Source organism: Neolamprologus brichardi, chromosome 3 (assembly GCF_056152115.1).
Source record: "Neolamprologus brichardi isolate AB-2024 chromosome 3, ASM5615211v1, whole genome shotgun sequence".
NCBI classification, from domain to species: Eukaryota; Metazoa; Chordata; class Actinopteri; order Cichliformes; family Cichlidae; genus Neolamprologus; species Neolamprologus brichardi.
The window spans coordinates 12,048,681-12,070,836 of NC_142106.1; the positions used below are offsets into that span (position 1 = coordinate 12,048,681).

A 22,156-nucleotide genomic window follows, 5' to 3' on the forward strand; every position below is an offset into this window, starting at 1 on the left:
TGTCTGTCACGGACTGCCGGGGCCGAACGTGTGGAGTGAGTAGAGGACCCAAGAGCAGACATAGGCGAGGACACAAAACTGGACTTAACAAAAAGCGAGCCTTTATTTAGGGCCGAAAACTCACGGAAAAAACAACAACAAAGTAACTGAGGAAAAACCTGAACATAGACTGGGAAACTATGACTCTACTGAGATTTAAACTATGACTAAACAACATAGAAACTATGACTTACTATAGCTGGGAAACTGTGACCAGGGGTAGGGGAGATAACACAGACGATGCGACATGAGGACACAGCTGACACATATAACCTAATGACAGGACAGGGGAAGTGAAACTAAATGCAATGAACAAAGAACAGAGGACTCTTTCAAAATAAAACAGGAAACATGATGAGACAGACCAAACAACATGGGCTTGGCAACATGAGACGTGGAACACAAAGGGCAAATGAGACTAAAATCCAGGGGAAGGGAAAATGAGGAGATCCAATAAACAGAACTAAGGCTGAACAACTTAGGGGTTTAAGAGAGGTGGATGAGCTTAACCCAAACAATAAATGACAAAACACAAAACTCAAGTTCTAACCAATAATGCTAAAACAAGAACTTAACATATCCCCATACTAAAAACAGAAATACACAATATATAATGAACTCAAAATGCTGGGTCACAGACCCAGCCATGACAGTATCCGTAGTTTCAGGTGCAGCACATCTTGTATCTTCACACCATAGACAATTGCCTTTAGATGACCCCAAAGATAAAAGTCTAGGGGTTCAGATCGGGAGACCTTGGGGGCCATTCAACTGGCCCACGACGACCAATCCATTTTCCAGGAAACTGTTCATCTAGGAATGCTCGGACCTGGCACTCATAATGTGGTGGTGCACCATCTTGCTGGGAAAACTCAGGGAACGTGCCAGCTTCAGTGCATAAGGAGGGAAACACATCTTTTGGCACATCCAACACTGAACCAGTTTCACGAAACTTAGCAAGCAGTTTGCTAACTGTAGCATGGGAGATGGGTGGTCTCGTAGGGTGTCTTGCATTGAAATCTGCTGCAATGACCCGGTTACTGCGTTCACCAGATAGCAACACAATTTCGATCCGCTCCTCACGTGTTAACCTCTTCGACATGTCAATGGCTGTGAACACAGAGAAACTTGTAAATAACTCATGAAAGAATAAAGTTACGTTAAAACCAAGCACACCATTGTTTTTCTTGTGACATTACCAATAAGTTTGATGTGTCACATGGCCCTCTTCCTTTTGAAAAAACAAAAGTTGTATCCAAGATGGCCGACTTCTAAATGGCCACCATGGTCACCACCCGTCTTGAGGAGTTTGCTCCCTCACATATACTAATGTGCCACAAACAGGACTTTAATGTCACCAACCATTCCCATGTTATTACGGTGTATCCATATAAATGGCCCACCCTGTAGATTGTACTACAAGTTGTTTTTTGAGATACATATTAGAGTAGAAGTGCATGAAGTCCAAATTGATCTGCTGTTTTTCCTTTTTGTTTTGTTTTGGATTTTTTTAGCTTTAGCTGAAAATGAGCACATATATCGGAGATAAGAGTTTCTGTGTTTGTCAGCTGGTTGTGTGGAGTTGTTCTGTATGTTCACCTCAAATCAACCTGAGTGTCATTTCTTTTTAGTTCTGATCTCACTGCTGAGCTGCACAACAAACCAAGGTCAGTAACCTTCTTCTGTCACAGTTTAAACCTGAGAAATGCTCACTGATATGACCTGATTGGGTTCATCTTTGCAGTTCTAACAAAAAAATATCCGTTTTTTGGGGGGTTTTTTTGTTTGTTTTGTTATTTTAACCCTCACAGCTCGTCTGACTGTGAGTCCCAGCAGCTCTCAGTTCTTTAAAGGAGACTTTGTGTCTCTGGGCTGTGAGGAGGACGACAGCTCTGCTGAATGGACTGTGAAAAGAAGCACAACAGCAACTATGATCACTCTTTGTGGAACGGAATGGGGAACACCAGCTGGTTCTTCCTGTAACATCAGCTCCATTTCAACATCTGACAGTGGACTTTACTGGTGTGAATCCAAAAATAGAGCAAGTAACAAGATGATCTCTATCACAGTCACTGGTAAGCTGAGTGTGTGGAGTTAGTGTTGATGAAGCTGTGTGTAAATGGATGAAATGCTGTAGTTTGTCTCTGTGTTGAGGTGGATCAGTGATCCTGCAGAGTCCTGTCCTCCCTGTGATGGAGGGAGATGACGTCACTCTGCTCTGTAAAACAAAGACCACTCCCTCCAACCTCCCAGCTGCTTTCTATAAAGATGGCTCCCTCATCAGGAACATGACTACAGGTCACATGACCATCCAGCATGTTTCCAGGTCTGATGAAGGCCTCTACAAGTGTGACATCAGCGGTCATGGAGAGTCTCCATCCAGCTGGATCACTGTCACAGGTGACACACTCACCTGTCTGTGTTTCTGCAGCTTTCAACATTCACAATGTGACGACAACTTAATGACTGTGTTTGCTTTATTTTAGACAAACACACCACCAGACCTCCACCTACATCACCACCACCTCCATCACTCTCTCCTCCTGTTCTCTCTGTGTTGCCATCTGTTGTATCAGTCTGTGTTGTGGTTCTACTGGTGTTACTGGTTCTGCTGGTGAAACGATGTGTTCACAGGAAACCTGAAGGTGAGACTTTCTGATTTTCCATGTCTGAGTTTGTTCGGTAGAATAAAGTTCACATTCATGATGATCACAGTAACAACTTTCTTAAAGGCAATCTCTGTTTACATATTTTAATTTATATCATTGATCATTTTGAATCATTTCAGCAGATCAAGAACAAACTGGAGAAGATGACATCCTTACTGACGTCATGTGCAGTATAATCAACATATCAAAAAATCAACAAGTGCCAATCAGAGAAATCCGAGGTAGTGGGCTCGTCTTCCAATATAGGAAGTTTTTAAGCAGGTTTCATCAGATTCGACTTGTGATTTTACACACACAGTTTCTCACATGCTGGTGACCTTGTGGCTTAAATGGCATTTCCTATCTATTTGGTCATAGATTTTAATAAAGATGCCCAAATATCTGTTAGGAGGCATTGCCAGGAAGGCCACTGAGTGGGTAGATTTCCTTTTAGAAGGACGTTCATGCAGCTTTACAATGTGAACAAATTTATGGAAAGTAGGAGTGAAGATAGTTAAGGAACTGGAAATGTTTGAGAATGTGTGTTTTGATCATAGTTTGGATGATGAATACCATCTCTGATTTTTTCCTCTTCAAATGTGTCAGGCACACAGTTGAATATGAAGGTAGAATAAGATTAGCACTGTTGCTGACTTTGATGATATGATTATGGGAACATTATGGAACATATGAGGAAAGTTCAGAAGTGTAAAAATGTGGACTGTTGTAACAGTAAAACAAGCAAACAAAACTTGCTAAGTGTAGTTATGAACTTGTTTCTTTTGTCTGAAAATAGGTCAACTTAGTCAGTTGTAATTGCCTTAAGTGTCACACTGTGAGTGTTGTTCACTGCGAGCTGGACTGTGTGTTTGTGGTCTGTGGTTAACTGAAGCTAACAGCTCTGCAGTCGTCCAGCATCCTGTTTCTGATAGAAAGAAAACACTTCAGCTGCAGGTGTTTCAACACAGGGCTGTTCATTTTAAAATTAATTTAAAAGCATTTCCCAGTCTCTGTAACGAATCTGACGTCTATAACGTTGATAATTTAGTAGTTTCTGTACCATCCTGACACGTTGAGCACATGCATTAATCATGTCGATGATTCCAGGCAACTGTAGTCTGAAGCTGCTTCTCACTGCAGTTTGTCCTAGTTTGGACAGTATGGTTATGCTGTGAGAAAGTGTTTGCTTTGTGCTGAAGTGAAGCAAGTCAGTCTGTACTGAAAGCAGTAGCAGCTTTGTGGTCGTCCGCTTTTCTTTTTCACAGAAACACCCTTCAGCTTCATGTGGCCAATCTTTTTTTTTCATAGCAGTGGCATTAAGATAAAAACAAAGTATGAAATGCTGCTGTGGTTTTTTAAAGTTGTCGCTTCTTCTCTGCATGATGCAACATTAGGGTAGAAAGTTTCCCACAGCTCTGCTATAGTATAAAAGTTGTGCAGTTGTTATACCTGCTGTAATTTCACATAATTCTGATTGTTTACTTCTGCAGAGACGGATTCAGATGCAGTCTACTCAGCAGTGAAACATGACAGTTATGGACAAAAAACTATTATAACAAGGAGGGCCAGGTACGACTTCTCTTTAACTTTAACGTTGGACAGGGACAAGCTAGCTGCTCACCCTGTTTCCAGCAATAATGCTTAGCTAAGCTAAAAAAAAAAGAACAACACACGATTGAAGCTCAGAGCTCTGACCCAGTTCACACTTCAAATGCAAATGTAAATAAGAGAGGCATCAAGGTCTTGATTGAACTACAAAGCTTGTAATCATGTTTCCTGTTGGGTTTTTTTTGTTTTTTTTTAACTGTATGTGTTTGTGTTCAGACTTTAAACCAGAGCCAGACGTTGTGTACTCTTCACTGAAGTTGTCAACCAGTCCAGCCACTGACGTCCAGCTGCTGGTCTCTAACTGGGCCCCACCACACGTTAAAAAAATATTTTTATTCTTTATGCTTTTGTAGAATAGAACAGAGTATAATAGAATACAATGGAATAGAATAGAATAATCCTTTGATTGTCCCACAAAGGGAAATTTGGTTGTTACAGCAGCAAGAAAGACATTGTAGTCATTCAGTGTGTCTAACAGATCTATCTATCTATCTATCTATCTATCTATCTATCTATCTATCTATCTATCTATCTATCTATCTATCTATCTATCTATCTATCTATCTATCTTTTTACTGGAATCAGTTTATGTAGTGAGGTCTGCACCCATTAATTTATGCCCACCACAGCATCATTCAGGTTGAGGTCTAGACGCTGATGCTCATATATGACTCTAGTCTAGAGTATATTAATATAAAGAGAAGTTTGTGGTAGCCTCAGTTACTTTCAGGTGGCCCATTCCCGTCACTGAAACACAAGCCAAAAATCATCGCCCCTCCACCACTGCGGACAGTACAGTATGATGTATTTGTGATGATATCCTGCGTTTGGTTTTATCCAGACATAGTGCTCTACATTTTGTTAGATATTTTCCTTGAGCAGTTCTTTGGGTTTAATAAAGAAAGTCAAATGGAAAGTTTGGCTGGTTTGGTTCTGGCTCATACACACTTGTGTTTATTGTGAAAAATGAATGAATCCCAAAATGAGTTAAACTGTAGCCACATACATCAAACAGCAGGAACTCAATTCAGTGGCTGTAAAACAACCTTCCAAAAGTAGTTAAATTTTCCCTTTGTTTATTTGGATTAAGGATTGAATATACAGAAATGTATTGGTAGCATTTAATGATCTTCTTCCATGGAAATATATGTAGTATCACACTCAGGACTTCACCATGAAGACAAAGAAGTGTTTTATTGTATGAAAACCTTCAAACTTATGACCCAGGCTGGACTTTGTTCTGGATCACAGCACAGAGCTCTTCCTTTCAAACTTCTCAGTGAATTTGCAAAGGGACACGACTCAGAGTTGAAGTCTGCTTCTACCTACTGGCAACACTGAGCATTACAGCAGGGCAGCTGCTTTGTAAATGCCAGCAATATAACCTCTTAACATCCACCAGTTGAAAACATTAATATGAATAATACAGTGTTATTGATGTCAGCTTTTCATGTAAAAACTGTGGAAGATTTTCAGTTAATTTCCACACAGCATATCTTTTTAAACTGTGGGAGAACACACAATCCCATGATAGCAGCTGAAGGAAGTTAGAACCCAGAATTTTGTAGGCTTAATGCAACAGTGCTCGCAAAAACTGCATCACAAACTCATGTAATGATGTTGCTCTATATTGTTTCTTCTGGCTTGGATAATGTAGAAATATTACTCTTTGAAAGACGATAAAACATAGGTATTAATGTCCATATCTTTAGTCTGAAAGTGCAGTCATGAATTTAAATATCCTTCCAATAGTTACAAATTTTCTTCTCTTCCAGCTTTGGCGTACTATGATATACCAATATACATAAAATGCAATTAGGGATCTAAATCTCTTTGACATGGCAATATGCCAAATTACAAAAGAACTGAAACTCTGTGGAAACAGGTCTTATGCAAAAAAAAAAAAAAAAAGATTGAAATTGAGAATCCAGCTAAAGCCATCTGTAAAGGATGAGACTTTGTGATTTTTATATGTGTAAAGTTCAAAGCAAAGGGCAAACTGAACAGTCAAACTGAGCAGAGATGCCATCAGGCTAAACATTTGTGTACGGGGGCAATCGTGGCTGAAGAGTTGGGAGTTTGCCTTGTAATCGGAAGGTTGCCAATTACAAGGCAACCTTCCGATTACTGTCCGGCTTGGACAGTCTCGGTCGTTGTGTCCTTGGGCAAGACACTTCACCCGTTGCCTACTGGTGGTGGTCAGAGGGCCCGGTAGCGCCAGTGTCCGGCAGCCTCGCCTCTGTCAGTGCGCCCCAGGGTGGCTGTGGCTACAATGTAGCTGCCATCACCAGTGTGTGAATGTGTGTGTGAATGGATATGTAAAGCGCTTTGGGGTCCTTAGGGACTAGTAAAAGCGCTATATAAATACAGGCCATTTACAACGAGTAAAATGATGAGTCAGATGATCATGATGATCATGGGACTGAACAACAAGTTCTCTTATTTTAAAGCACTTAGCCATGAAAATATCATGATGTCCAACATTTAAGAACAGTGAGGATGTTTAAACAGAAGCCTGGGTTATAAGGTCCCCTGGACTCATCTGGCGGTATAAATCTCTGTGTTGCCAACATATCAATGCAAGGATATGTGAGTTATTAAAATATTTCTAAAAAATATTACAACCTGATGAGGAAGCCCTTAAACAAAGACCGCCCACAGCCTGTTTCAGGACCACTATAGAAATATAAACTCATAAAAAGTCAAAAAGAATAAGGAAATGTGTGTTTGATCAGTTATATTTTGATTGTAACAATACATTGTGCCAGAGAAAATTTGGCAATTTTCTGATGGTTTCAACCCACATACTCAACTCTGCTATTTAACCTACAAATCTATTTACCTTACAGTTATGAGATAAATTAAAGGGAAATAAAGAGGTAATACAACAAGCCCACTCACAGGGCGATCCGCGATAGCTAGCTAACTGAGATTTGCTGTGTTAATGCGGTTATGATATTAACGTCCTTTTAATAAGATTAACGCTGACGGTACTAATTTTAATGTTAAGTGACTCTCACTTATGATCTGCTTGTATCCATGTCAAGATTTAAAGTCAAATATCTTGCTCAAGTGGCAACATTGAAGGGTAGAATTTCAATAATCTGTGAATCATAGTGTTCCAGTCAGTCATCAGTGTGTCTCTGCACAGCTGTAATTAAAATGTGTTCAGAGGGCCTCAGTGTCTGAATGGTTCCAGTTCAGCTCCATAACAGCAGCGTTCCTGGTTTGATTCTTTAGTTTCACATCATACTCATCAGTGAGGTAAGCAAGATTTTATTTATACAGGGAAATATTAAAAAGTGCTTCACAACCAAAAATACTAAAAACATGACACCCAAAAGAAAGCTTTAATTACTAAGACATTAAAAAATTGAATGAACCACTTACTGGTTATTTGAATTTGTTCATTAACAAAATCACAGCTCATCAACACCAGACTGAGGGAATCTTTGACACTGACATTGAGTTTATATTTTAATATAATGTAGCATAGGCATCTGTACACAAGTAAAAAAGCGAGTTACCCACCACCGCCTTTGTACCAACAGAAAAAACACAGACTCAGAGGAAGAGGGCGGGCTTTACTTGGTGTCAGTGACAGAAATGAAAAAAAGCTCAAATGAGTGAGAAGGACGATGAAGGAAACATCTGTGCTGTGTCTGCTCTGTAAGTAGAATCTCTGTGTTTGTTTGAATTCTTGTACTTTGACTGTCTGCTCTCCTGATAACTGATGATGGAGGAGAAGACATGAAAAACAAATCAGGCTGAATTCAAGTTCAAAACACCACGAGGACCAACTGCAGGTCTGAACTGACTCTTTATCTTTGCTCAGGAGTCGAGGAAACACAGCAGGCAGTGAAAAGATCAAATCATTCACTCATTATATCAACACAGCTGCACAGTGGACACATGACTTCACTGTGTAAAAGTAGTGAAAAGTAATGTTTTATATATACTTAGAACATTCAGTGCACACTATCAAAACAATAACTTTAAGTGTTGTTTTTTTTAAAATATAATCTTAGAGTCAACATAATTAGTCCGACCTGTGTGAACTTCTTTGAGTGTTTAACAGTCAAATCAAATTCACCAACAAAACTTTTTGTTCTATTCAATTATTAACAAAAACAATATATAAAGATCTGTAAATTATATTCTAAAGTGGCACAACAGCACATTTGCTGAAAAAGTGGTGAGAACTGTTCATTAAAACTGAATTCAAATATTTTTTAAATCATATCTAACAGTACACACGTCACAGTGGTGCAGTGGTTAGTGTCGGTTGTGATGTTTGGTTAAGGTCTGAATGTGACACAAATCTTTCTAAACGATTTTACCCTTATCTAGCTGTGTGTTTTGTCTACTCGTGTAAGTTATTTGGATTCTTACTTTTGTTCTGTTTGAGTTCAGCATTAAAGCTGTTTGAGTTTACGTTTGTCTCTGGAGTCTGCACTTTGGGTCCTTTTCCTGCCTGCACACAGCCGTCACATAACAGAAGATCGCAAACAGAAGATCGCAACCAGAACCCCGCAGACTCTTTTTCCTCGGATTTCAACGGTGAGATGATGCGGATGGTGAGTCTGCTCGACCGCATTGCCCAGTCACAGGATTTACGGACTATGGCAGTCGGGCTAAGTGCAGTAGATGCCATCATTCGTCATAACCCTCAGCTCTCTCAGTTTGCTAAGGACACTAAGTTGGATGGCACCATTACTGCCTGGAGAGCAAGTCAAGGCTGGTGAGCTTGCTCTCTCACTCACTACATCTTCCCCAGGACAACACACACTCTCCACCTGTCTCAACACTGCCACAGACTTCCTCTCCCTCCCCACACCAGCCGGGTCCTCGTTCGCCTGCCTTTTTCCTGGCGGCTATGTGGTTTGAGGATGAGGAGGGGGTGTCCTTTTCTCCACCGGTTCCTGTTTCCTCATCTCAAAGGAAACGGCGTTCAGGCCGCCGCCACTCCAGGACAGTTGAGCAAACTCCTCTCGGGGGAGACGATGACTGTTTATTGCATGCTCCATTTGAGCATTCTGACTCTGGACATTCTGACATCACACCCACTGTGAGTAACATTGTGTTTCACTCTGAGGATTCTGTTTCGCCTGAGCCAGCTAATACAGAGACTGTTAGCCAAGTTGCTTCTTTGGATTGTTTGGTTTTCCAGTCATCTGTTCTGCAACCTGGTCCTGCTCCACCTCCATCCACCTCTCGTCCTGGTTCCTCTCTCATACCTGTGTTGTCATGTGTTGGATCAGTCTGTGTTGTGGTTCTACTGGTGTTACTGGTTCTGCTGGTGAGACGATGTGTTCACAGGAAACCTGAAGGTGAGACTCAGACTTCCTGATCTTTCATGTCTGAGTTTATTTAGTAGAATAAAGCTCGCATTCATGATGATCACAGTAACAAATTTCTTAAATATAATCTCTTTTTAGATATTTAATTTATTTTATTTTTCATTTTGGAAAATTTCAGCAGATCGAGAAGAATCTGGAAAAGATGACATCATCACTCATGTCGTGTACAACATTATCAAGCTATCACATCATCCACAGCCAATCAGACCAAGCAGAGGTAATATTCTGATACTCAACATGTCTGCTGAGTGGTTAGATTTGCTTTTTATTTAATTTTTGTGAATCTTTATATTGTGGGAACATTTGTGGAAACTAGGAATGAAATATTGTAGAAACAAGAAACATGAAAATGTGCATCATCAGAATAATGATGGAATGATGAACACATTTTCTCTGATCGTTTCCTCTTCAAACATTTCAGACTGAGTTTAGTGTGATCTTGATCTTCATGAAGGATTATCAGGACATTACTGAGCATGTGAGGGATGGCATGAGTGCTTGAGGCAACTGTTGGTGTGATTTGGCGTTTTATAAATAAAACTGAATTGAATTGATCAGCAATGTATAAATGTGGATTGTAATAGTAAAACATTACATTTAAATAAGTGTGGTGTGGGAATAAAGAAAATATTTTACTGATAAACATAGCTTTCATCAACAGCATTGCATTAAAATGTTTATTAAAGCCATTGCCATTAGACTAAAACTTTTATTAAAGGTGCGGCTATCATCTTATACACACATTGCAAATAGTGCTCATGAAGAGTTGATGCTCAGTCTATTTAAGGTCTTAAGCTTCATTTGGCGCGATGTCCTGACGATCCACTGTGTAAGTGACTTGGAGCAGCAGAAGGTTAAAAGCATACACGCTTACAAACACAAATGATTTTAAAAGATAGGCCAGGCCGAAGGCCTGGAATTCTTTTAGCTTCTAACTGCATTTGAGTTTGCCTAGTAACAAGTGACAGAAGAAGAGTCAAGAAAATTGTAATTCCCCAGAGACCATCTGAAGGGCGAAACAAACTGCCATGAAGAATGTGATGAAAAGAGGAACTTCTCTGTCTGTTTTTAGCTTTCTAGTAACCATTAACTGTAACTGATGCATGTTATATTCTTATCTGACACATGATATATTAAAAGCATTCTGAAGTGTATTTTTGGGCGGAGACTTATGCTGAGTGTGTTGCAGTGTACGTCTCCTCACACGTGTGTTCAATGTGTTCATTGTTTGACCAAACTCTTTTGGACCATTGTTGCTTTGTACTCATCCTCAATATTTGGAATATCGGGTTTGGTCACATGTGTGTTTAACTCTGTGCTTACTGAGTGTTGTTCACTGTGAGCTGGACTGTGTGTTTGTGGTCTGTGGTTAACTGAAGCTAACAGCTCTGCAGTCGTCCAGCATCCTGTTTCTGATAGAAAGAAAATACTTCAGCTGCAGGTGTTTCAGCACAGAGCTGTTCATTTTAAAAACACATCTCCAAGGACATGGAGACATCATTTGGAAAATGATTTCTTTAAACTTTGCTCACAGACCATCATGAATTCAAAGTGAATAATTTCATCAAGGACGTCTTTTTATAGTTTTATGATGCTAACATTTTAAATCCAGTCTTTGTCATTCTCCAAAATGAAAATCAGAATCTGGCTTTAATAAAGTTTAGAATTATCTTGTTCTTTATGGCATGTCGACCAGATACATTCATCCTGCTGATGATTCTAGTTTACAGTAGTCTGAAGATAGTGAAACTTCTCAACACAGTGTCTCTTGGTTTGGCCAGTAATAGTGTTGATGTTGTGAAGGTCTTTGCTCTGTGGTGAAGTGCATCAGTGTGCACTGAAAGCAGATGTTTGAAGCTTTGTGGTTGTCCTCTTTTCTCTTTCACAGAAACATCAGTTTCATGTGGTCAGTTTCATAGCAGAGATGTTAAGATAAGAAAAGCGTGTGAAGCTGCTGCTGTTTATAAAACCTATTGCTTAATCTCTACACTGTGCAACATTATGAATAAAAACAATCTTTGCAATAATATGACAGTCATACAGATTTTGTACAATGTCAAAGGTGTTTTCTTTTGCAGAGAGTTACTCGGCTGCAGTCTACTCAGCAGTGAAAACTGAAGATGTGAGTAATGGACGAACAGCCATCAGAGCCAGGAGGACCAGGTACAGCCGCTCTTTATCTTTAACTTTAAACAGAGCCAAGCTAGCTGCTCCCCCTGCTCACCATCATGCTAAGCTAAGCTAATAGCATCATATCTCGAGCTCAGTCTGAACTGGGACTGTGTGTGATGCAGAGAGGTGGAGATTGTAAATAATGTAAATAAGAGAGCAACCGAGGTCTTGATTGAACTACAAAGCTTTTAATCATGTTTCCTGTTGTTTGAACTGTGTGTGTTTGTGTTCAGACTTTAAACCAGAGCCAGACGTCATCTACTCTTCACTGAAGTAGTCCACCAGTCCAACCACTGATGCCCAGCTGCTGGCCTCTAAATTCTGCTGGCCCCAGCACTTCAGACCAGAGGAGATCCACAAGTTAACAATCTATTTTTTAATATGTCTTTATTTAACTTGTATACGTTATTTTATCTTATCTTTTACGTGAATTTGCTCAAAAATTTAAAATGTGAACAGTAAACATGTTAAAATGTTCTGGTGACTGTGGTTCAGATGGTAATTTGATTGGTAGTTTGTCAGGTGATTCTTGGGCAGGATGCTGAACTTTGAGCTTCCCCCAATGCATGCATATGAGTGTGTCTGTGAATATTACAATATTTATCCTTGCAATAACGTATGTGTGAACGAGACTTGCAATAGAAAGCGAAAGTGCTTTGAGTGTTCGTCTTGCGTGTTTTCCTCGTGTGATTCTGTGAGTCTAAAAAGATTTAAAACAGAAACTTAAATAAACATCAAACCACACCAGACTAAATTTGTGAATTCATGTGAATCAGAATCGACTTATTTTTCGACCACATCTCCTGAACCACCAATCTCCTGTTAAACTGCTCACCATTGAACTTTTAAATTACTAATAACTTTTAAATTCTGCTGCCGTAAAGAATTTAAGGCAAACAGGTAACAAGGTCAACAGGACAAACTCCGCCTCTGGGCAGGGCCAAACAAGGAAACCAGACAACCTCAATCTCTTCTTCACCTGCAGGAGTGGAGAGAGACAGAAACAGATATAAGGAGGGAGAAACAGCAGGTGGCCATGACAAGAACAATATAGATACCTGCTATCACACTCACAGACTTTCAGCTTCCTTTATCAGATTTTAAACTCAGGGATTCTGTGATTCTTGAAAAATACCACCATCTTTTGGACATTTATCGCACTTTAAATGAAGAAGCAATGTCTGCTGTAACGTCTGCATCTCTCTGCCTGACTTTACTGTCTGTCTGCCTCTTGTTTGTCTCTGCAGGTGAGATTGAATTTCTGATTGATAAAATAATACCTCTTTAAGAATTCTGTTCATGGTTTAAAAACGTGTGTTTAACTGGCCTGTATGACCTGCCAGATATGCCTAAAGTTAAAGAGTTAAAGCTTAATTATGACTGTTCCTGCTCCAGAGCAGTTTCAGTAAACACTGTGATTCACAAAGAAATGTGGCTTTCTTCCAGAACTGAGTCGTTTAACAGCATTAACACTCTGTTTACCCGAGCTTGTCCTCTCCTCCTGCTACACCTGCTTCATTTCCTCATACCTACAGGTCATGTCAAAGTTCACATCAGAGCACATATCTGCTCATCTGCACAAGTTTGTGTTTTTCAAGCATAACGAGTCAGGTTGAATCAGTTCTTGCACAGCAGTCTGTCATTAGCACAAGGATTGGTGCAGTAATCAGTTGGCAGAAAAATAATCTTTCATAAAACCTCCTCATTGGGACAAAAAGTTCTTTATTTTTGAACTAACTACATGACCTTACCTTTCACTAGTCACAGAAAAGTGTCACTGAAATTCAAACAGCATTTAGTAGCTAGAACAGATATTTAAAAATGTAAAACTTGAATTTAGTAGACTTCGGTGCAAGATTCCAGATTAATACTCCATTATCAGTCGTTTGAGTGAAGCACAAATGGCTGTTCTGAGCTTTACTGCCTACCTTTGCAAGCGAGATTCATTAGGATTCCCTTGCAAAACTAGGCCAAAAAACCTAAAACCTGAGTCATAAAGGTGATTTGATGGAGGTCATCAACTTTCTCTTTTAACTCTGGCTTCTTGATCAGTGCTCACTGGGCCTTTTCACATTAAAAAAAGAGTTGTTGGACTCTTTCACTCTTCTTCCACACAAAATGGATCAATTGAGTACTGCTGACCCCAAACACAGAAACGGATGGTTGAGCACTTAGTGCTGCGCATCAGTGCACAGTAGACCTCCTCTGAAACTTGATATTTGAAATATGACACAACATTAAAAGCTGGTTTTAAATCTAAAACGATCCCATTGGCTGATCAACATGGGTATAGGAATTATATTAGTTGGTAGCCTGATTGAAGAGAAATGTATTTAAATGACTGAATATTGTTAGTGTTAAATGCCTACAAACAATCTGACCAACTTCTGTCACTGCTACAGCAGAGATGTAAAAGAGCTAGTGAAGACCAAGCTGTGTTTATAAACTGAGTAATATAGAATTATGAAACAGTTTGTGGTGCTGTCAGTACATTAAGTTCATTAAGTGAATTGAAATCACAAATATAAGTAAGTAATTCAGTCAGTCTTTAAATGAATGTGCCCCTTGTGTTTGTCTGAAGCAATTTACAGTAAAAAGCTCACTTATCTCGCAGTAGCTCCCAACTGTGTAGTGACTGGTTTTACTTGCATCTCTTTAACCGCTCTGTTGTTTCCTCTTTCAGACCAGAAAATCATCATAGCTGTGCCAGGACAGACGGTCACTCTGCCATGTCGAGCTCCAAACAGCGGCAACCCCATCATAGCTGCAGAGTGGAGCAGAGCTGACCTGGAGCAAAAATATGTCCTTTTTTACCGAGACGATAAGCTTGATACAGAAGAGCAGCATCCATCTTTTAAGAACCGGGTGGATCTGCAGGACAGACAGATGAAGGATGGAGGCGTGTCTTTAATTCTGAAGGATGTGACGACTGCTGATGGTGGAACATATGAGTGTTGTGTCGTCCATGAAGTAAGAGAAGGTAGAAAGTTGGCCGTTTTAAAGACTGAGCCCATCAGCGTCATCCAGCTAAAGGTTATTTCACCAGGTAAGTCAGTGGAATTGGCTTTGGACACATTCAGTTATTGTCAGAGTTGTTTGGCTGTGAGCTGATAACTCAAAATGCACAAAAAGACGTTGCCTGTGATCAGAGGTGAAGCTTGTGTATACCTGACAGCTGACACCTCACACCTGTTTCTCACCTGCAGGTCAGCCAGGAGGACACGGAGAGGATGGAGCTGTTGGACTAACAGTTGTTATTGTGCTTTCTATAGTTCTTTTCGCAACTATAATTTACTACATAAAAATGACAGAAAATACAGAAGGAGAAAAAAACAGCACTTCCCAGACGAGCAGCAAGCTGAAACGCTCCACTCGTGTCACTCGTCCCACCTTTAGTAGCAAAAAGGCTCTGAAGACAGATGTGAGTTCACAGTGACGGGAATCCAGCAGACAGTAGTCAGCTGTAAATGTCTAACTTATCTTGAGTTTGTTTTTATCCATCTTTGGAGTTTTTCTAGTTCGGATTGATTGCGTCTGTGAGTGGGTATGTCTAGTCTGCAAATAGTTAAAAATTAACCATCATAATAATAAGTTAAAATGACAGTTTTCATCGTTTTCCTGAAATCTCTTTGGAGCGCCTAAATCTTTTTCTATGGAGGAAAAGAGTTCTCTTTGTGAAGATCATGAGAACATTTCTGTAGTGAAGTTTCCTGTTTTATCAACTTTCTTCATCAGTTTTGATGCATTTTTTGTGCCTTTCCCCAGTTTATATCTATTGTGTTATTTTATTATTAATAAAGTGTGAACATGTGCTAATGTTGAGTGTGATTTCATAACTCCTGCTGTGAGGTTTTTGACTGTCTGTGAAGATGTTGGCTCATAATGAAAACTACACTCGTCACTCACTGTAAAAAAAATAAAATAATAAAATAATTATTATTATTATTATTATTATTATTATTATTATTAAATAAATAATAATAAATATATCACATAATTATATTATGTGATATATTTATTACTCTTATTTCTTTCAGATCACAACACCATGAACAGAAAAAAACCTGTGATAAAAGCATGGATGAAGGGGCAAAGACAGCACTTTTCAGTTGCAGTGAAAATAAAACAAATAAACAAAAAGAAACAAAATTGAAAAAAAACCCACCAATGATAAAATATAATCTGACTGCCTCTGTTACCTTTCTGGCAGTTCGACATTCTTTAGATTCCTTCAGTTTACAATCTTGAGATCAAGGTTTAAAGCAGAAAAAAAATGATGCAAGTATTTCCATCACAGTCAGATTAGAATCTGTTCACTGTAAAAAAAAAAAAAGTAAGTATTTGGGGAGGTGAACCTGAACTAGGTCAGTTCTGATAGATCAGACAGTTACTGGATCTTATCTGACATCTGTTTCTGCCTGGTTACAGTTGATAAGTAAAGACAAAGAAAGATGTTTTGTCGTTGTGTGTTTTTTTGTTTTTTTTTGTCAAACTTGTTTTGTGGACTCCCGCATGAAAATACTGCTCAAAACAATTAAAGGAGCACTTTAAAAATAGATCAGACGTCAAAGCTCATGCTAGACAGGTATATGACAGCGGTCTCCAACCTTTTTTGCGCCACGGACCGGTTTATGCCCGACAATATTTTCATGGACTGGCCTTTAAGGTGTCGCAGATAAATACAACAAAATAAAACTAGTACCGGTACCGAAAAAAAAAAAAAATTCATAACACACGTGAAAAGACCCAGAAAAACCGAGTAAACGATAAAAACGATAACAAAATAACGCTGAAAACCGATAAAAACCCTGAAAACTATACTTTTCACACCTGAGCCTCAAATCTCGCGGCCCGGTACCAAACGACTCACGGACCAGTACCGGTCCGAGGCCCGGGGGTTGGGGATATATGGTATAGTATAGTATATATATATATATATAGACAGGTATATGATATGGAGTGGGTAGTGTGTTAAAAGGATGCCACATAATTTCATGGAAATGAAACTTATCTAGTAGACTGAACTTAAAGAAACATCAAACATCAAGGTGAAAGGATTATGTGGAAGGCTGGTCCATTTTTCAGTAACTCATACTGGTGCTCAGTTTGTATGGCTCCCATGTGCTTGTATGTCTACCTGACAACATCGGGTCATGCTAATGATGGATGGTGTCTCCTCCGAGACCTGGAACAAGGCAACACTGAGCTCCAAACCATCTGAGGTGGACCGAAATATAATGTCACCGAGGTGTTCAATTGGATTTTGAACCGGTTAGTGGCATCAATGTCTTCAGCCTTCAGGAACTGCCTGCATACTCTTGCCACATAACACTTTTGTTGGAATTGTTGTGCACCAGGAGGAACCCAGGATCCAGGATATGCCAGACCATCACTGACCAACAACCAACTGCCAACCTGTGTAGGGTCCAGGTATAGATAGGTATAGTGCTACCAGCAATGACACTGACCCCAGCCAAATGAAAAACTAGTAAAAAAAAAAAAATCAGAAAAGATGAAGTGGGTTTGAGTTTCCTGATTGTTGCCTCTGTAGTTCATTTTATTAACATCAAAGCAACTGTTACTTAACTGTTCAGATCAATATCCCAGAAGTTTAACAGAATTGATGCTAAACTCTGATTTAAAAAAAGACTGTATCCCTTTTTAAAGTTTACTATTTTCCTATCTGTCCATGAAATGTTAAGTGGTGAAAAAAGAAAGAAATTATTTTATTTTTTTACAATATTTTTACAATATTATCAGGATCAATAAAAATAAAATATGCATATCAGTGTCACTCCACAGTGAACTGATCATTAAAACTATTATAGAATATATTTTAAAATAACTTCCATGTTTCTTGTAGCAGAAACATGTCGTTCTGCTGTAATACACCAAGATTACCAACAGATGGAGAAAGACTTTATATGTAAATCTGCATCACTAGCCTCAGTGGGAGTTTACAGAGTGTGTGGGGTTTGTGCTGTCTCAGGAAAAAGGAAAACACGATTTAAAAAATATCTTCAGGCTCAGTTTGAGTCACAAGCTGATGAGTTTTTGAAGCTCGTCAGACACCGAATCATCTCAGCTCTCTGTGTTCATGTTAAACTACTGAGTGAACTCCGTGGAGGAGGGGCCTTTAAAATACAAACATCCAAACAGCGATCTCTAAACTGATAGCCATAGTTTTACTCTGCTTCCTGTTACACCACATGACTGGAATTAGTGCAACTGTCAAATATAATGAAATTATAAATCTAAGCTAACATGTTCAAGTGGTTACTTTCTTTTTTTATGAAATAAAAGTCAAAATTATGACTTTTTAGTCACATAAAACTAGATCATGATCATGTAATTAACTTAATTCAAGCACTTAGCTAAAGGTTGGAAAATCTGCCATGTTAGTTTGTTTGCGTTGGTTAGTTTCTACGACACACACTGTTTCTGTGCAGTTTACATAACACACAATAGCAGGATTACACAAAGGCTTTCCTAAACTCACTTCACTGAGTTCACTGACTATAGTGCCAACACTCAGTACTTACTCCACAATTTTCACATTACAAATCTGACTCTGTTGTGACTCTGTTGCTGTAGTGATGAATCAGAGTTGTAAATATGAGCCTGTGTGTGTAACTGTGTTCCTGTTGTAAACAAGTGAAAAAATGATATTGAGTCAGCTGCTACATCTTGACACACCAATCTGCTATTCTAGGTCAGGTTTTGTTTATTAAGGAACACACCCAGCTCTTACTTATAGCTCCGCACTCAAACACAACACTGGATCCGGCCCTGACTCCTGCTCATGTTGCTGAAACACTTCTTGATCATTTTAAGGAACAGTTCAAACTTTCTCGAAACAGATTTGTCTACTTTACACTAAATAAAGAACAGTTGAACCTCTCAGCCCGTTCTCATGACACTTGGATCAGGGTTAGACTTCCAGGTGGGTGTAGGTGTAGGTGTGGTGGTGTGTTTCTCTAAGGGCACAAAGTCTCTTATAACAAACTGAGAAGTGCTGAGAGTCACAGCCAGGTGAGCTGTAAGGGTTACAATGAAAAACTGATTGCCTGTCATGCTTTTGTCTACAACTGTCACTCAAAGATTCAAAGAATGCAGAGGAATCTCTGCATACCAGGAAGAAGCTGAAAAACAGGATCTCAGGGCTCAGCTCCAAAACACTTCCATCACTCTGACTCCACCTTTCTCGGAATCCATTCATAGAGAGCTGCTGAAGGCATCCACCCACCCACATACACCTGGTAAAACTCTCAGTTCCTTTCACTTTATTTGATAAGTTGTAGTTTACTGAGGTTTTTATCTCTGGCATTTTGAAATATTCACATCATTCTAGGTCATCTGTGTGAAATGCCTGCTGTAGCGTCTGCGTCTCTCTGCTGGACTTTACTGTCTGTCTGCCTCCTACTCGTCTCTGCAGGTGAGATTAAACTCATTTTATATCAAACAGGATTCCCTCATGTTTTAAACAGCCTCTGTTTCTGGACTCTCCTAAATTATGTTGTATTAGGGCAGTGAAACACATCTGGAATAGGGTTTTGTTGCTGTATATCTATTCTTTTCAATATATTTGTTTCTAAGATCCAGTACAGTTTTATTGTTATGTTTATGTGCACAGTTAAAAGACTGCATTTTTATAATGCAAATATCTTTGGTTCTTTTTTCTTGTTTAGATTTATTATATTGTTTTAGCACTGTGTCATCACAATACATCAGTTGGTGTATGTTCTGACTGATAATGAGTAAAGTAGCTCTTCTATTTTATTCTATTTAGCTAAGGTTAAGGACCAGTCAGATCTCAACTGGACATAGAATCAAACCTAAATCAAAAATGTCTTTTATCAAGAACAGATAAAACATTCTAACCAGCAGATGAGGATCCAGGAACATAGATAATAAAAACTCTACCTGCTACACTCTGTTTTTATCTGACTCTCGCAGCCTGTTTTTTCATTTCCTGTTACCTGAGATTGTTTTTCCATACCGTGACATACCACTGCATGCATACCAACCTCATCTAGTCACAGAAGGTATGCCGTGTCACATCTTATATCTTATCTTATAGATCGCATTGTACTCTGTCACCCTATTAGAGCACTTCGCTCTCGCTCTGCAGGCCTACTTGTTGTTCCTAGAGTATTTAAAAGTAGAATGGGAGGGAGAGCCTTCAGTTTTCAGGCCCCTCTTCTGTGGAACCAGCTTCCAGTTTGGATTCGGGAGACAGACACTATCTCTACTTTTAAGATTAGGCTTAAAACTTTCCTTTTTGCTAAAGCATATAGTTAGGGCTGGACCAGGTGACTCTGAATCCTCACAATTGTTGTTGTGAGACCTTCCTATGGATCCCTCAGTGTTTCTTCTTCACTCACTATGTCTGTGAAGCGTCTCAGTCATCCAGGTCATGGTAATCTAAGGAGATTAGAAAGAAAAGCGACTGGACCTCTCTGTGTTTCTTGAAGACGTTTCCCCTCTCATCTGAAAAGCTTCTTCTCAAACATCTTCAAAATCTCAAAGAAGTCCTTTCACTTTCTTTCCAATCTCCTTACTTCATTTACTATGTGTTTGTACACCTCTCTGCATTTAAGTATTTGTTACTATTACTCTCTGGCTCTCTTCTGCAGCATGTCTTTTGTCCTGTCCTTCTCCCCTCAACTCAAATTAGTCGTACCTCCCTGAGCCTGCTTCTGCTAGAGGTTTCCCCAAGTTAAAAGGGAGTTTTTTCTTTCCCACTGTTGCCAAAGCGCTCGCTCACAGGGTGGTCATCTGATTGTTAGAGTTTCTGTATTATTAAAGTATCTTTAACTTACAATATAAAGTCCCATAAGGTGACTGTTGTTGGAATTTTTGGCTATAAAGATTAAATCAAATCAAATTGAAATGAACTGGATTAAAATAGAGCCATCTTTGTGCCAATGAAAACGGGAACTTTAAGTTCAAAACATTAACTCATGAATTTCAGTTCCTTGTCCCCTGATTCCACTTAGCAGAGCTCTCTGATCTGGTCTCTGTCTCACTGGATGCTGTTTTAGTTACTTTAACATCTCGGCTATGTGTCGTTTCCTTTTTCAGACCAGAAAAACATCACAGCTGAGTCTGGACAGGACATCACTCTACCATGTCAAGCTCCAAACAATAAAACCATCAAAGGCGTTGAGTGGATCCAACCTGAACTGGAGCAAGAACGTGTCCTTTTTCACTGGGATGAAAAAGTTATTCCAAGCAACCAGCATCCATCTTTTAAGAACCGAGTGGATCTGCAGGACAGACAGATGAAGGATGGAGACGTGTCTTTGATTCTGAAGGATGTGACGATTAATGACACTGGAACATATGAGTGTCGAGTCCTCGTGAGGGGAGGGAACCGCAGGAAGAGGGCTCATCTGGGTGGTGAACCCATCAGCATCATCTACCTGAGTGTTGTTGATCCTCCAGGTGAGTGAGTAGAGTTGAGTGTGTGTGTGATCAGAGGTGAAGCTGCTTCCTGGTTGTTGATGTTTGTTTCTAAAGATGTTGTTGATGAGACTTTGTAGAAAGCAGCTGGTCTGAGTGATGTGATCAGAGTGCAGTAGATAATGTCTGACAGCAGTTTGAAGAGGAAATGGATTCTGTTCTGTTCTTCACTCATCACCTACCTGACAGCTGACACCTCACACCTGTTTCTCACCTGCAGGTCAGACAGGAGGACACACAAAGGATGGACGGAAGATGGTTGGAAGTGTTGCTCTGCAAGTTTTTGTTGTACTTCTTGTTGTTGTTAGCTTTGTGATTTTACTAGAATACAAAAAAAGACGAAGGCGCCAAAAGCGACCACGTCGTTCTTGAACAGCAGATTCAGTAATGTTAAAACCATCTAATCCCAGGATGTGAATCTTATATTTATATGTACACAGATTCCCCACTAGGGGGAGCCAATGAATAATAATCAACACAACTGGAAGATAGCCACAAGAATGCAAAGGAACAAGAGGCAAAATGAAGGACTGAAGCCAAAGACAGACACATGTAAAACTAAATGAGGATGTGGAAACATAAACATGATACAGAAACCAAAAAGTAACGACTGTGGCAAGTCTGGCTTGAACATGTAACTTCCAGAACCAGAACTTAGAATAAAAGGTACAAATAAAAAATAAAAAAGGAAAAAAGGTACAAACTCAAAAAACCGAGTCAAGAACTGTGGCAATTAATGTCACAGTTGTTTCCTATTCTTCTCAACAAGTTTATTCATTTAAATTAATGAAGATGAGCTAAATCCTCTGCTCTGTTTGGTGATTGTTTTAAAGCTTAGTGTGAATGTTTTTGTGGGTTTTTATT

The 22,156-nt window shown here is 39.3% G+C and overlaps 4 protein-coding genes across 4 annotated transcripts in view; 3 read left to right on the top strand and 1 right to left on the bottom strand.

The window, feature by feature from the left end:
- LOC148103510 (cell adhesion molecule CEACAM2-like) overlaps positions 1 to 22,156 on the bottom strand; it is a 272,876-nt gene that overhangs the window by 61,314 nt on the left and 189,406 nt on the right. The window lies entirely within an intron of this gene.
- On the top strand, positions 1,577 to 4,434 carry LOC148103512 (Fc receptor-like protein 1). The gene is made up of 6 exons (XM_087838893.1): positions 1,577 to 1,706; positions 1,851 to 2,114; positions 2,194 to 2,439; positions 2,526 to 2,684; positions 2,828 to 2,929; positions 4,178 to 4,434. The coding sequence occupies exons 1-6, from the start codon at positions 1,631 to 1,633 to the stop codon at positions 4,330 to 4,332; spliced, it is 1,002 nt and encodes a 333-aa protein (XP_087695019.1). The 5' UTR covers positions 1,577 to 1,630; the 3' UTR covers positions 4,333 to 4,434.
- On the top strand, positions 12,830 to 15,585 carry LOC118455983 (programmed cell death 1 ligand 1-like). Its single transcript, XM_035916311.2, has 3 exons — positions 12,830 to 13,074; positions 14,511 to 14,873; positions 15,034 to 15,585. Exons 1-3 carry the CDS (start codon positions 13,005 to 13,007, stop codon positions 15,261 to 15,263), a joined length of 663 nt encoding a protein of 220 aa, XP_035772204.2. The 5' UTR covers positions 12,830 to 13,004; the 3' UTR covers positions 15,264 to 15,585.
- Positions 19,098 to 21,951, top strand: LOC102777045 (coxsackievirus and adenovirus receptor-like). The gene is made up of 3 exons (XM_087838898.1): positions 19,098 to 19,262; positions 20,912 to 21,274; positions 21,513 to 21,951. Exons 1-3 carry the CDS (start codon positions 19,193 to 19,195, stop codon positions 21,662 to 21,664), a joined length of 585 nt encoding a protein of 194 aa, XP_087695024.1. The 5' UTR covers positions 19,098 to 19,192; the 3' UTR covers positions 21,665 to 21,951.

What these genes read in the sequence shown, in the direction of transcription:
- LOC148103512 (XM_087838893.1), top strand. Translation starts at nt 1,631, where the DNA reads ATGTTCACCTCAAATCAACCTGAGTGTCATTTCTTTTTAGTTCTGATC. An exon ending in CAGCTGGATCACTGTCACAG is followed by an intron (nt 2,440 to 2,525) that starts GTGACACACTCA and finishes GCTTTATTTTAG; the next exon opens with ACAAACACACCACCAGACCT. An exon ending in GCCAATCAGAGAAATCCGAG is followed by an intron (nt 2,930 to 4,177) that starts GTAGTGGGCTCG and finishes TTACTTCTGCAG; the next exon opens with AGACGGATTCAGATGCAGTC.
- LOC118455983 (XM_035916311.2), top strand. Translation starts at nt 13,005, where the DNA reads ATGTCTGCTGTAACGTCTGCATCTCTCTGCCTGACTTTACTGTCTGTC. An exon ending in CCTCTTGTTTGTCTCTGCAG is followed by an intron (nt 13,075 to 14,510) that starts GTGAGATTGAAT and finishes TTCCTCTTTCAG; the next exon opens with ACCAGAAAATCATCATAGCT. An exon ending in GCTAAAGGTTATTTCACCAG is followed by an intron (nt 14,874 to 15,033) that starts GTAAGTCAGTGG and finishes TCTCACCTGCAG; the next exon opens with GTCAGCCAGGAGGACACGGA.
- LOC102777045 (XM_087838898.1), top strand. Translation starts at nt 19,193, where the DNA reads ATGCCTGCTGTAGCGTCTGCGTCTCTCTGCTGGACTTTACTGTCTGTC. An exon ending in CCTCCTACTCGTCTCTGCAG is followed by an intron (nt 19,263 to 20,911) that starts GTGAGATTAAAC and finishes TTCCTTTTTCAG; the next exon opens with ACCAGAAAAACATCACAGCT. An exon ending in GAGTGTTGTTGATCCTCCAG is followed by an intron (nt 21,275 to 21,512) that starts GTGAGTGAGTAG and finishes TCTCACCTGCAG; the next exon opens with GTCAGACAGGAGGACACACA.